Here is a 14,154-nt window from a genome sequence, read left to right as displayed (position 1 = left end):
GGTCTCAAACTCCTGGGCTCTAGCAATCCTCCTGCCTCAGCCTCCCAAAGTGCTGGGATTACAGGCATGAGCCACCACACCCAGAACCTCCCTTTCTCATTTTTTAATAAGAAATGATTGTGAGTGGTAAATTTCAGGCATGTGACTCGCCCTAGTTGGAACACAGTTGGAGATGACCATCTCCTATGAGCCTCAGCTGTAGAAGCCATTTGCCTTTGAGCAAAAAATCACTCTGTTGCTCAGGTGGAGGATGTGAGACAAATGGGTTGACGGGAAGAATGGAGGCCACCAGTCCTCTCGACCGTGACTTCCCTTGGAGAATTACATGGATAGTTGGAACAGACAGACCCTGACCCAAACCTCTGAGTCATCCTGGATCCTCCATTATTCACAGCCAGTCCCTCAGTAGGTGCTGGCAGCTCCCCTTTCAAATATATCCTGAACCCGGCCAGGCGCCGTGCCTCATGCCTGTAATCCCAGCACTCTGGGAGGCCGAGGCGGGTGGATCACTTGAGGTGAAACCCCGTGTCTCTACTAAAAATACAAAATTAGCCAGGCGAGGTGGCATGCGCCTGTAGTCACAGCTACCTTAGGAAGCTGAGGCACTAGAATCGCCTGAACCTGGAAGGCGGAGTTTGCAGTGAGCCGAGATCGTGCCACCGCACTCCAGCCTGGGCAACAGAGTGAGACTCTGTCTCAAAAAAAAAAAAAAAATCTGCTTCCCAAATATATCCTGAACCCCTTTACTTCCTTCATTTCTGTGGCCACCTGTCTTGCCCAAAACCCCACCCTGACGACTGCAATAATGGGGTGCCTTGCCTCTGCTCTTGTCCGGTACCAAGTCACCTCTATCCAACAGTTAGAGTGACCTTTAAAAATGTAAAGCAGATCCTGGTACTCAGCTGCTTAAACCTCCCACTGGCTCCCCAAACTCCTCATCCTCAACTACAAGTTGTGTGTGACCCTAACCCTGCTCCCTCACCTGTACCACCCCTTGCCTGTTCACCAATACCAGAAGCACTGTCCTTGCTCCTGTGCCTCTGCAGTTGCTGCTCCTTCTGCCTGGGCAGCTCCTTCCCTGACTGTCCCCTCACATTGCTGATTCTTTTCTGCAGGTCTCAGCCCAAAGCCCACCTCCTTGGAGGGCCTTTTTCTAAGTCTACTTGTCCCTATCACCCTGTTTCCTTATTGTTTTATTTTCTTCATAACACTTATTACTGGCTGAGATTATATTGTGGATATACAAAGAGTTCTCCTCAACATTATCACTTTTACATTTTATTAAATTTTTTTTTTTTTGGAAATGGAGTCTGCCTTGTCACCCAGGCTGGAGTGCAGTGGCGTAATCTCGGCTCACTGCAATCTCCGCTTCCCAGGTTCAAGTGATTCTCCTGCCTCAGTCTCCCAAGTTGCCAGGACTACAGGCACCCGCCACCATGCCTGGCTAATTTTTTTTTCTTTTTTGTATTTTTAGGAGAGACAGGGTTTCACCATGTTGGCCAGGCTGGTCTTGAACTCCTGACCTCAAGTGATCTGCCCGCCTTGGCCTCCCAAAGTGCTAGGATTACAGGCGTGAGCCACTATGCCCGGCCATTTTATTAATACATAAATATGTTTTTCAAAAATTAGCTGGGTGTGGTGGCGGGCGCCTGTAGTCCCAGCTACTCAGGAGGTTGAGGCAGGAGAATGGCGTGAACCCAGGAGGCGGAGCTTGCAGTGAGCTGAGATCACATCACTGCACTCCAGCCTGGGTGACAGAGCAAGACTCTGCCTCAAAAAAAATAAATAAATAAATAAATAAATAATAAATAAATAAATAAATAAAGTAAATTAAATCATAGTTTCTACTATGTATCAGTTTCCCTTTGGGGGAAGGCTAGAGGAAGGGAGGTCAGAGGCAAGTCCCAGAGGAGGCTATGGATTTGGGCAAATGACTTAATTTCTCTGGATATCAGTTTGCTCATTTATAAAAAAGGGAAAAGAAGGCCAGGCATAGTGTCTCATGCCTGTAAATCCAGCACTTTGGGAGGCTGAGGTGGGAGGATCACCTGAGGCCAGGAGTTTGAGACCAGGCTGGGCAACACAGTGAGATCCTGTGTCTACAAAAACTAATTTAAAAATTAGCCTGGTGTGGTGGTGTACTTCTGTAATCCCAGCTACTCAGAAGGCTGAGGCTGGAGGATAGCTTAAGCTGAGGAGTTGGAGACTGCAGTGAGCTATGATGATGCCACTGCAGTCTGCATTCCAGCCTGAACAACAGTGAGACCTCATCAGAAAAAGAAAAAGGGAAGAGAGCACTTATCTCATAGAATTGTATCAAGTAGCACCAGGCATACCACAGCCCAGCCTCATGGAATTTATAGGCCAGTGGGGATATACAGTATTTGGACTCCTGCATGTTGGCTCCACAGTCTACCAGTCTGTTCAGTGTCCCTAAATGTCAGAGCTCTGCTTTCCAAGCTGTGGGGAGAGGTTACCTGAAACCACCTGAAGCATCTTTCTGGACTGTTTCTTTTACTCGGAAGTAATTAAAAACATTATTTTTACAGCAAAACAAATACAAAAACAAATACAGTAACACAAAACATGATAAATTTAGGGCCAGGTGCGGTGGCTCACGCCTGTAATCCCAGCACTTTGGGAGGCCGAGGTGGGTGGATCACCTAAGATCAGGAGTTCGAGACCAGCCTGGCCAACATGGTGAATCCCCATCTCTACAAAAATACAAAAATTAGCTGGGCATGATGGCAGTGGCTGTAATCCCAGCTACTGGGGAGGCTGAGATGGCAGAAATGCTTGAACCCAGGAGGCAGAAGTTGCAGTGAGCCAAGATCATTCCATTGTACTCCAGCCTGGGTGGCAGAGCAAGACTTCATCTCAAAAATAAATAAAATAAATAAATACATTTAGATGTTTTGGGCATCAGCATGGAGAGATCCATTGGAGATCACATGGTTTGGTCAAACCTGTTTTATAGGTGGGGAAACTGATGTGGAGAGTGGCAGGACCTGGCCTCACCATCCTGGTTAGGGATCTCTTGTCATCAAAGAAGATTCTAGTCTGCTTCTTTCCAGATCTCTGAGTCCTGCAGAAACAACAGGTGGCTTCCTCTTCTTCCCCTGTGGAGGGTGAAGCCTGGAAGCCAAGACTGGGAGGAGGGTTCTGGGCCTTCATCCACATTCTCTAGCTCCTAACATTGCCCAGAGGTGGGCCACCCTGCCTACCCATCAGCCTCCCCCTGCCTCTCTGCCAAATCTGGACATAATTATAGTAATTATACTGCATATAAACAGTATAGGTAACTGCTTCTGAGCATAATTACAGGAGATGTTTACATACTCACAACAGCATCAGAGTAAATGATAGCTTCCCTTCCCCTTAATACTTAGATATCAGGGACCTATCAGGGATAATTAGCCAAATCTCAGTAGTGAGGGTGTGGTAAAGACGTTACCATTTCCCACTACCTGCAAAGCAGGAAGGCACCTCAGACAAAGCAGGGTCCCAGCCAAGATTACACAGGACATCAAGAAGCCTGCAGAGAAGTGGGCTAACATCTACTGGGCACCTACTGTATGCAAGCGCTCAGGGGAGGCCAGCAAACACAAGCGAGTTCTTTCAACCTATTAACAATTCTGCAGGCTGATATTAGTGTATCCTCACTTTACAGGTCCGGACATGGGTTCTCAGAAGCTTGGTGTATAGGGTCACCCGCAGCAGGCCATGGAGCTGGGCATGGGCGCTTTCCACGGTACTACCCGGTCACAGCAGCGGCCCAGCTCTGCCTTCTTCCTTTATCGCCTCTTCTCACTTCTCACAGCTTCCTCTTCCTGGGCAGCCTCCTGTAGCCCCTGCTGGCCGCGGGTCTCCGCTCAGTTCCCCAGTGTCAAGGCCATCTACTGCCCCCTCCGCCCCTTCTTCCTGTCCCTGTTGGGTGGCTGGGTGTTATCTCTCCAGTAGAAGGGGGTGGGGTAGGGTGGAATGGGGAAGGGTGGAGCACAGGGCGAAGGCCTTGCCAGGCATCCCGGGGTCTCCAGCTAAGCGAGGGGCCGCAGGGAGCGCGGCCTCGGGGTCGCCAGACCCTCGGCTTCCAACCACCCGCACACACAAAGGCTGCCCCGGCATGCGCGGGAGAGCGCGCTCGCACCCACGGCCGTGCGCACACACGCACAACTGCACAAAGACGTGCACACTCCTCCATCCACACCAATACACTCCCTAATAGGGCCCGCACACACCCGTGCGCCCTCACGTACACCACACCACCACCACCACCACACACACACACACACACACACTCTCTCTCTCTCTCTCTCACACGGACTCGCACGCGGGTGGACCCCCTCCCCCAGCACAAACGCCGACCTTGGGGCCCTGACTCGTCCCGCCGCTTTGCCCTGGCTCGCTGGGCGGCGCGCGCACACGCAGACGCACACACACACACACACACACACACACACACACACACACACACCCTGCGCGGTTCCACGCCCCTGGCCGCGGCCCGGGCGCTGCGCTGCTCGACGCGGCGGGCGGCGGGCGGCGGGCGGGGACCGGGGGCGGGGGCGGCGGCGGCGGCGGCGGCCGGGAGAGCGGAGGAGGCGGAGCAGGGAGCCGGGAGCGGGCTGGCCCGCGCTCCTCCTGCTGGCCGGGATTTTCCAGCCTGGGCGCTGACGCCGCGGACCTCCCTGCGGCCGTCGCGGACCATGGGCGACAAAGGGACCCGGTGAGTGCAGGGCGGCCACCCAGCGCGGGGCGCGTGGGGGCGATCTCGGCGAGGACACGGGCGGGGGCTCCGATTGCGTCCTGGTTCTGCGTTCGCGGCCACCCCGGGATCTAGTACCAGCTCTCCTCCACCCGAGGTCTCCTGTGTGGTCTCCCGGTCAGGGCCGTGGGCAGGGGGGACCCAAAGGGCGAGGGCCGGGCCGCCCCATGTGGGCCGCGGCTCCTGGCCCGGACACACAGCTCGCTGACACCCAGCATTGGCCGGCAGCCGCAGAGACGCACGGGGGCAGGTTGACATACAATACACGCACGGGCACACTAACCCGTGGCACAGGCATGCTGGCGCACACACTGGCGGCCACTGGCACACGTTCATCACACGCAGTGGCACGCCGTCATACACGCCTCGGTCAACACATTCTTGCTGACAGCCTTGTTGGCATGCACAGCTCACACTCCAACACACACCAATTCTAACACACCCTCGTACTGGCACACATGTGTGGGCATACACTGATACGCACACTGTCACCTGCACTCGCTGTAGCAAACACTCTTGCTGGCACACACATCACCCTCACTGGCACACACACTTGTGCTGGCATGTCTCACCAACACAGCGGAGCGCAAGGCCACACCAACACTGACCCCCACAGACACAATCAGACTGATGCCCTCAAAGACTGGCACCCCACAGGCACGAGCTGCTAGCCCAAGGCCCGCTGACACACAGGCTTCAGGCCCCACATGGCCAGAAGTGGAAACACACACATCACACAGGGTAGAGCGCCCCCCTCCCCACCCCCAGCCTAGGGAAAACAGATCGCATCCCATCCAAATAGATCCCATCCATCTACTCTGTTCCCTTTCCCTCTGAACTCCTGAGGAGTGGCTGGCCAGGGGCTGTTTTGAACCTAGGGCTGGGAGAACCCCTCCCGTTCTCCTAGAACCTGGCCTGAAATACTCAGAAAGAAACAGTCTATGCCTCTGAAAGGGGAAACTGGGACAAAAGGAGGAGGGGGCTGGAGCAGGACAGCCCCTGGGGGCAGCCCTTGAGACAGGACCAGCCCTGGTCAGGGGCTCAGCATTGCCACCCTATTTTCCCCGTTGCGCTCCCCACCCCCTAAGTGGGCACAGCAGCCTCTCCCTGCGCTCTCCCTCTTTCTCATTGTTTTCTGTCTTTCTCCTCTCCTATTCTTGTGTCCCACTTCTGCCTCCTTCCTTTCCTCCCCTCCCCCTCCTTGTTTCCATTTATTATTAAGCTCTTGCTGTGTACTAGGCATAGTGTGGGGGATCAAAGATGCACAAGGCCCACTTCTCCCCTGAAGGAGCTAACAGACTAGAGAGACACCACCCCAGTGGGCACCACCTTTCAGGGCCACTGACAAAGCCATTTCTCACCCACTGCCATCTAAGACTCTCTCTCAACAGTGTGAGAAAGGGCTTGCAGAGATTATTTCCATTTTCTAGAGGAGGAAACTGAGGCTCAGAGGCAACTCAGACTCTTAATGTTCAGAAACTACTTTCCAGCCATCCTCCTGACAGCTCTTCCAGGAGGTTAATTTTCCGCTTCCTGTTTTCTAGCTGAGGAACCAGAGGGCTAGAGGTCATGTGATTTGCCTAAGGTCAAAAGGGGCCAGAGGCAGGGCGGAGGCTGCAGTCCACTTGGTCATGTCTCTGTAGATGGCCCTAGGGCACTGCCAGGCCCCTCATGGGCCAGGGAGGGGAGCCCTGCTCTGTGCTGGAGGCCCAGGCTTTGGGGGGGACGGCAGAAGACCATGCTGTGTCTGCATGCACCTTGATGGCTAGTCCCCATTGCAGCTGGCTGGCCAGCATTGTGACCCAGGCCTCTGTCCTCAGTAGGAAGGTATGTGACTCCCTCCCCAGCCACATCCATCTGCCCTGAAATTAAGACCCTCTTAACCCATGAGGTCAGGCTTTTCTTCCTGCAGGGCATAGCAGGGAGTCGGAGCCATTCCCCACTCCTTTGTCCTTCCTAGGCTGCCTTGTGATGGGGGTGACTCAGCCTCTCTTGGGTCTTTCTGTACCTGTCTGTGACTTGGGGGATAAGTGTCATTGCTGTCCTGCTGATATGATTGTCAGGAAGATTTGGACACCATGGGCTTCCAGGCACCTGTTGAGACCCTGTCTCTGAGGCCAAGGTATTTTTCCATGGCTCCCCCTGCCCTGCCTCAAACTCACTGGTGGACCTTTGGGACATTGGGCAATTGCCTTTACTTTTCTGGACCTTAGTTTCCCATCTGTAAACTGGAGCTATCAATACTTACATTTTAGGGCTTCCCTTGTACTTACTGACTTCACTGGGCAGGGGAAGAAGCACTGCCTGAAGCCTGGAGCCAAGGCCCAGCTAAATCCACCTGATGGTGGCCCTGACCTCCCCTTCAGACTCTCCTGCAGCCCCATGAGGCCTTTCTGTCCCTTTCCAGACAGTTTGCTAAGTAATTTGGAAAAGAAGGGCAAAATCAGTAATGGCTGTACCTTGTCTTTTTCCGTAAGCCATGAGATTCTACTTTACCCATGACTTAGAAGAGGAATCTGCAGGTATCAAAAACTGAACATCAGGAATCATCGCAACCATCCCTCCATCTGGAATTGCACCCCCATATGAAAGTGACAATGAAAATTTATCACAAACTGTCACTGCCCTCTAGGAACTCCCAGGGTCAAGGGGGAAAGAGATGTTAAATACCTGGACAGGGCTGTGCGTGGTGGTTCACGCCTGTAATCCTAGAACTTTGGAAGGCTGAAATGGGCAGATTGCTTGAGCTCAGGAGTTCAAGACCAGCCTGGGCAACATACCATCTCTACAAAAAATACAAAAATTCGCTGAGTGTGGTGGCACATGCCTATAGTCCTAACTACTCAGGAGGCTGAAGTGGGAGGATCACTTGAGCCCGGGAGGTCAAAGCTGCAGTGAGCCATGATCATGCCACTGCACTCCAGCCTGGATGAGAGAGTGAGACCCTGTCTGAAAAAATAAAAACAAAATACCTGGACAGGACTAATCACAGGGCAGGAGTATGATGGTTGCTGTAAGGTGCTCTGGGAACAATCATATATTCATTCAACAAATGTTGATGAGTGCCTTCTGAGTGCCCAGGGCCTGGGGATTCAGCGAGGAAGGAGTCTACTCTGTCCTCCAGGGATTTAGAGTAGAGCAGGTGGTCATAACGCAGGATGACATGTGTTGTGGGAGGCTTAAGGAGAAGTCCCCAACCCAGGCCCAGGCAGGGAGCATGGCACAGGAAGCTCTCCTGGAAAGGAGGTGGCGTTGGAACTACTGAGCTTCATCTGGAAGGATGAGTAGGCCAAGGGGGTGGGATTGAGAATGATATTCCTGGCCAAGGGTGCAGAATGTGCAATGGCTTGGAGGCAGAATGCAAGGCGTGCAGCCTGGGGCCTGGGCTGGGGATGACAGTGAGCCTTAAGAGGTAAACACAGACCGGTCACCAGCAGTCTGGGAATGTCAGGCTAAGGAGAGAGCATTTTCTCCTGAAGTGGATGGTGATTCAGAGAAGAGTGTGAGGCAGCAGAGGGCTGGAAGCAGATGTTTTCATTTCAGAGAGATGTCTTTGGCAGCGCCAAGGAGGGTGGATGGGAAGAGCAGGCCTAGAAGCAGGGAGACCAGTGAGGAGGCTGGGGAGAAACCTGAGAACTAAGGCTGCGAGCTCTGAACTTAGGCTGCAGAGAGGATAGAGCTGAGAAATATGAATGTGAATAGGAGGTGGAGTCCATCAACCTTGCTGGTCGATTGGACCTTTGCCAGGTATCTGGTGTGTGTTAGAATTACACGCATAATCTCAATGAATTAAACTGTAGTGTAGTAGTGTAGTGATTGTTGTCTCCATTTTGCAGATGAGGAAACAGACTAGAAGAGATTAAGTATTTGTTCACTGCCATTCAGCCAGCAAGCATAAGAACCCAGGCCTGTTGACCCACAAAGCCCTCTCTGCTACTCGACGCTTTTGCCCAAGAGAGGGGGCCTTGTCTGGCTCACAGTTGGCCTCCCCAGCAGCTCCCAGCCTCAAGTTGTACGTCCTTTCTGGGCCTTGCTGTTTCCACTAACTCAACAGACAACATGAAGGATCAGATTTAGACAACAGGAGGGACTTCCTGAGAGGCAGTGGTAGGGAATGGAATTTCCTTTCCTGCAGATGAACTCCTCTTTTTTCAGAGAAAGGAGGGTGATGAGGACATGTAATCACCAGCTGTCTGTGAACTTTGGCTGTCATTTCTCTTGGTGGTTAAGCCCTGTGTGACCCATCTTGGCTGGAACACGGGGAAGTCCTGTGGCTTTGGCCAGGGCTGCTCATGGGGCTGCTGGGAGTGGTAGCATCAAGCCTGGCCCACTGTCTCTGATCCCTGATTCCAGGCCAGCCTCTGGGCTTCAGACTTCACTGCTCTCTTCCTTCCAAGTTTGGGCCTCCTTGCCTGAGGCTGACGCCTCCCGTTGGCATGGGTCCAGAGGTCCTGAGTTGTGGGCTTGCCACTTCCAGGGCTTCTGACACTTTGGGGTGGTGGCAGTAGAACAGCAGCCTGGGAGTCAGCACACCCCAAGTGAGGTCCTGGCCTCTACCCAGCCATCCTCCGCTACTGCCAGAGTGCCCGCGCCTACCATCTGGCTGAGGCCTGCATGGCTGGGAGCAGCTTGGTGAGGGAGCCAGGGCAGTCTGTTATAGGCTGGACGTAGTGGGGCTTCTGCGTAGAGGGGTCTGGATCCTGGGGTAAGGATCAAGGTGAGAGGCAGGGCTTTGGAAATGTGGATGAATGACATCGCATAGGGAGGAGGTATAGAGTATGAAGAGAGGATGATTAGGGACAGCCAGGGCCTTGGAGAGCACCAGTGCCTGGGCATGGAGAGAAGAGGGAGGAAACTGACGGAAGGCCATATTCTTGGAGCCAAAGAAGCAGGGACAGACCCACAGAGGATGAGCTGGAGCGAGACCCCTCAGATTCAGCCAGAAGGCAGTAGCTGGTGGCATGGGTTTTGGTGGAGTGGTGAGGGCAAAACTAGGCTACAGCGGGCAGAGAGGAGTGGGAGAGGACCCTGCTTTTCCACATGCCTGGAGCAAGGCTTGAACCTCTTGGAGGAAGGGCATGAGGCCCTGGGCTGGGAGCAAGCAGTATGGCGGCAGGCAGTGAAGACTGGGTATGGGAACCTAGGGGTTTTATCTCATCCACCCCCTCCCTCTGCCTAATGTCCAGAGGCAGAAGACCACTCCCCTGTGCTGTCCTTTCAGACTCAGGCTGAGGGGTTGTGAAGTGTGAGCTGGTCCTGGGGAAGACATGTAATGTGCTAGCTCCAGAAAGGAGGGGCTTCTGACTCAGGTGGGGGACTTTGAGGAAGGCTTCTTCGAGGAGGTGACCCGGGAGCTGGGTGCTGGAGTATGAGAAAGACTTAGGCAGGAGTAAGGTGTTCTAGACAGAAGGAAGAGCCTAGGCCAAGGTGCAGGTACTGGATGCAGGTGTGGGAGTGTGAGGGGTGAGGCTGTGGAGGAAGGGGCAGCCTTGGCCAGCAGGCCTTGGATGCTGGAGTGGGTGGTTTCAAGGTACTTTCTTATTCATTCATACCTCAGGCTGAGTGAGCTCCCCATTTGGTGAGCAGCTTGCGGTTCAGGGCTATTTCTGTTTCTCAGTTGATGCTTCCTTACCCACGCTGGGTCTGCTTCCCCAGGAGATGCCTGGCAGAGGTTTGCTGAACTGGACTGAACATTTTTTTCCCTTCTTGCCTCTGCTATCGGTCCAGGGACTCCCTAAGTGCTGAAATTAGGCCTTTCCCATTAGTGAATCCTAAGACTGAAAGCGATATTTCCCACATTAGGCAAGTTCTCAAAAGAGAGGGGTGGGGTCCTGACTTCTCCATCAGACTGGGAAGTCCTGAGGGACAGGGTTATACCACCCCTATTAGCATGGGGCGCCTGAGCGGGAGGCCTGGGGCTCCCTCATCTGATTGGCTTTTGCAGGTGGGAGCCATGTCTCCCTCCTCAGACTGGAGGCTTCTGAAGGAAGGATATCTCCTCCATCACACTGGGGGCTCCTGAGGTTGGGGCCTTGTCTCCCATGTGAGTCCTGGGATTAGAACACGTATTGTCTCAGATGGTCCCTGGGCGCCCCGCGTTCTTCCCTCCCATGTGGACAGGATGGGTCCTGTCCCGGGGTGGCTTGAGTCCTAGTAGGGGGTTGGAGAACATAGGGGATTGGCAGGGCAGGGTGGCTGCTTTTGAGAGGATAACAAAGGACTCTGTTGTCCCAGCCCCCTCCCGCCTTTCCTAAGGGGCCCTGGCAGGGTCATCTCTCGGGAGACGCGCCTCCTCCTTCCTGGGACTGGCCCCATCTTTAGTCCCACTTCAGAAGAACTGCTTGTTCCTTCCCAGGAGACCTGGTGCCAGATGAGTCCCCTGGGAGTTGGACAAGACAGGTCCCCAGAATTGTGTGTGACTAAGGTCACCGCAGGAACTGAACAGCTTTTCCTCTGCCTGGGACTGGGCGGCACCTGGCTGAGGCCACAGTTGAGCTTCTGCCTCCCTGCACCTGGAGAGGGATCTGCTGGTCTAAAGGGCCTTCAGCACTGGGAGCACTGTGACTGATGTTGAGTCAGCGGGAGGCAGGATGCAATGTCTGAACCATTCAAGTGGTTCAGCAGCCCGTGTATGGGCCTGGATGAGGCAGGAGGTCCCTTTCATGCTGGCCCCGGGCCTGTAGCCCACAACCAACTCACTTGGTCCTTGTGCGGCTGCACCCTTCCCTCAGCCTTGCAGGGAGGCTTATTGAACTGGACTGAACTATTTCTTCCCTTCTTCCCCCATCACACTGGGGGCTCCTGAAGTTGGGGCCTTGTCTCCCACATGAGCCCTGGGATTAGAACAGGTATCATCTCAGATAGTTCCTGGGCACCTTCTCTTCTGCCTTCCCGTGTGCAGGATGGGTCCATCCTAGGGGTGGTTTGAGTCCTAGTAGGGGGTTGGAGAACAGAGGGTTGGACAGAGGGCGAGCAAACCTCTGCCAGGTTTGTTCCCTCTTCACCCTTGCCCCTGCCTTGTGCAAAGGGCATGGAAAGGTTTTGGCATAGGGCCAGGGGAGGGGTGGGGAGTAGACTGCTGGGGCTCACCATCTCAGAAGGGTCCCAGAGGTATGCTCTACTGCTTACTTATTGCTGTGTGACCTTGGGCATGACATGCACCCACTCTGGGTCCTAGTTTCCCTATGAAGTCAAATCACGTGAGAGGCCCTTCTGCTAGCAGGTCCAGGAGTGACCTTTCTTCTGGGAGGCCAAAGTGGAAGATTGAGCAGCTCAGGCCTCTGCTATAGGCCAGTGGGACTGAGACCACCAGGGAGTGTGTCCTGGGTGGGGATGGGTGTTGGATGCTGACGGCCAGGAAGGAATTGGCTACTGCTCGAAAGGGTGGTGCTGTCTCCCATGGTATCAGGTCCTTGAACAGCAGTCGTGTTCACCTCCAGGGACATAAAGCATCTGTAGCAGGTCCAGGGCGGTGGCTCATGCCTGTAATCCCAGCACTTTGGGAGGCCGAGGCGGGTGGATCACTTGAGGTCAGGAGTTCCAGACCATCCTGGCTAACACGGTGAAACCCTGTCTCTACTAAAAATATGAAAAATTAGCTGGGCGTGGTGGTGGGCGCCTGTAGTCCCAGCTACTCTGGAGGCTGAGGCAGAAGAATAGCATGAACCCGGGAGGTGGAGCTTGCAGTGAGCCGAGATCACGCCACTGCACTCCAGCCTGGGCGACAGAGCGACAGAGCGACAGAGCAACAGAGCGAGACTCATCTTAAAAAAAAAAAAGACTCAGGTCAGGAACACTTCCTTCAGGAAGCCTTCTCTGCTGCTCTGGGGCCTCCTCTGGGCACCTGCAGGCCCCTGTGATCTGATTAGCATGGATTATTAGCAGATTAGCATAGCGGTTAGGCTCTTGGAAGAACCAGATTTCCTGGTTTCCAGTCCCAGCTCTGACACTTACCAGCTGGGTGGCTTCCCTGATTACTTAACCCTTTCTCTGCTGTGGCTCCCTTATCGTAAAATAGAGTAGTAGGTTGTCATGAGGACTGAGTTAAAATTAAGTAAGATAAAGTAAAGAAAGTCCCTGTGCAAGGTCAGTGTTATGCGGCTGTTATCGCTTATATGACCTCTCACCGGCCCTGCCTCCCTCACCCAGCTGTGAGCTCCCCCAGGGAAGGACCCTGTTTGATTCATTTTTTTGAGGCTCCCAAGGCCTCATTACAAGCCTGTATTATTGCTGGCTTTCAGTACCTGATTGCTGACTTGACCACGTACAACAGCTTTCCCATCCTTCAGGGCCTGGATCACATACATGCACCTCTTCCTCTGGGAAGCCCTCATTGGATTCCCAGCGCTTTGTGACCTTCTTGTAATCTCTCTCTCTCGGCACTCATCCCTCCCTCCCTGCATAGGTCCTGATTATTTGCACACTCGTGATGTCATCTTGTGAGGTCAAGAACTTTTCAAGAGCACCTGGCCTGGATCTGCTTGTCCCCAGCACCTGCGCAGACCTGGCATGCCGCTGAGCTCCATAAATATTTGTTCAGCCAAGGCATTTCACTGGGAGGAGATACTCTAGGGGGTGGGCAGTGTGGTTGGTGAGGACCATAGGACATCATTGCTGATTTCAAAATATCTCAAAGTAGCCCAGAGCCATAGGAATTAGATTATTCTTTGCGACCTAAAGGGCAGAGGTCACTGGATGTCCAGCTTTACCTTGCTTGAAGACTGTATTTTCTGACAACCAGAGCTCTCTGGGAAGGGGATTGGCGGCTCATTCCTACCTCTGGGCCTTTGTTCCTGCTGCGCCTGTCTACTTGTTCCAATCCTACTTCCTAAGTAGGTGCCCCGGCCATGGAGCCATTGTCTCTCAGCCTCCGAGGGCACGCTCCATTCTTCATCCTCATCCTCAGTCATGTACTGAGCCTTTCCTGGGTGTGGGCAGTGGCATGGGAGAGTAGGGAGTCCCTCCTTAGGATGGACATCTGGGTCTGGCTGCAGTCCCTCCAGTGTGGTTTGACCTGGCCTGAGGAGGGAACCATGGTTTCTGATGACCCACCGGTGATCAAGGAGCTCTTTATTCAGCTGGACAGCCTCCCTTGGCTGGCAGAGCACAGAGCTCCCCATCGGCTCCCCACTGGGCAAGTACTCAGAACCCACCTAATTACTGGGGACAGAATTCTGGGCACTGCATCCAGCAGGCTGCGGTCATAATCAGCTAATTAAACCACCCAAGCATTGCTCCTTGGCCCAGAGTAGAGGGAAGGGGGTTGGGGTGGTGAGGCTGGGAGGAGATGTAACAGGGGAGGCTCAGAGATGGGTCTGCAGAGCAGGGCTGGGAGAGGGAAGCAGGAAGTGCAGAGGGAAGGTGAGAAGCAGAGAGAGAGGCAGGCAGAT

At 53.9% G+C, this 14,154-nt stretch overlaps 1 protein-coding gene across 3 annotated transcripts in view; it reads left to right on the top strand.

Annotated features, from left to right (window-relative positions):
• Positions 1 to 4,581: 4,581 nt before the first annotated feature.
• ARRB1 (arrestin beta 1) overlaps positions 4,582 to 14,154 on the top strand; it is a 91,540-nt gene continuing 81,967 nt past the window's right edge. For all 3 annotated transcript variants that reach the window (XM_054438163.2, XM_054438162.2, XM_054438164.2), the window contains exon 1: positions 4,582 to 4,726. In XM_054438163.2, coding sequence (XP_054294138.1) covers positions 4,707 to 4,726 — 20 coding nt within the window. In that variant the 5' untranslated portion in view covers positions 4,582 to 4,706. The remainder of the gene's footprint in view (positions 4,727 to 14,154) is intronic.

Source organism: Pongo pygmaeus, chromosome 9 (genome assembly GCF_028885625.2).
Source record: "Pongo pygmaeus isolate AG05252 chromosome 9, NHGRI_mPonPyg2-v2.0_pri, whole genome shotgun sequence".
Lineage (NCBI taxonomy): Eukaryota > Metazoa > Chordata > Mammalia > Primates > Hominidae > Pongo > Pongo pygmaeus.
Note: the sequence above shows the minus strand (reverse complement) of the source record. Positions and strands in the feature narration are given on the sequence as shown.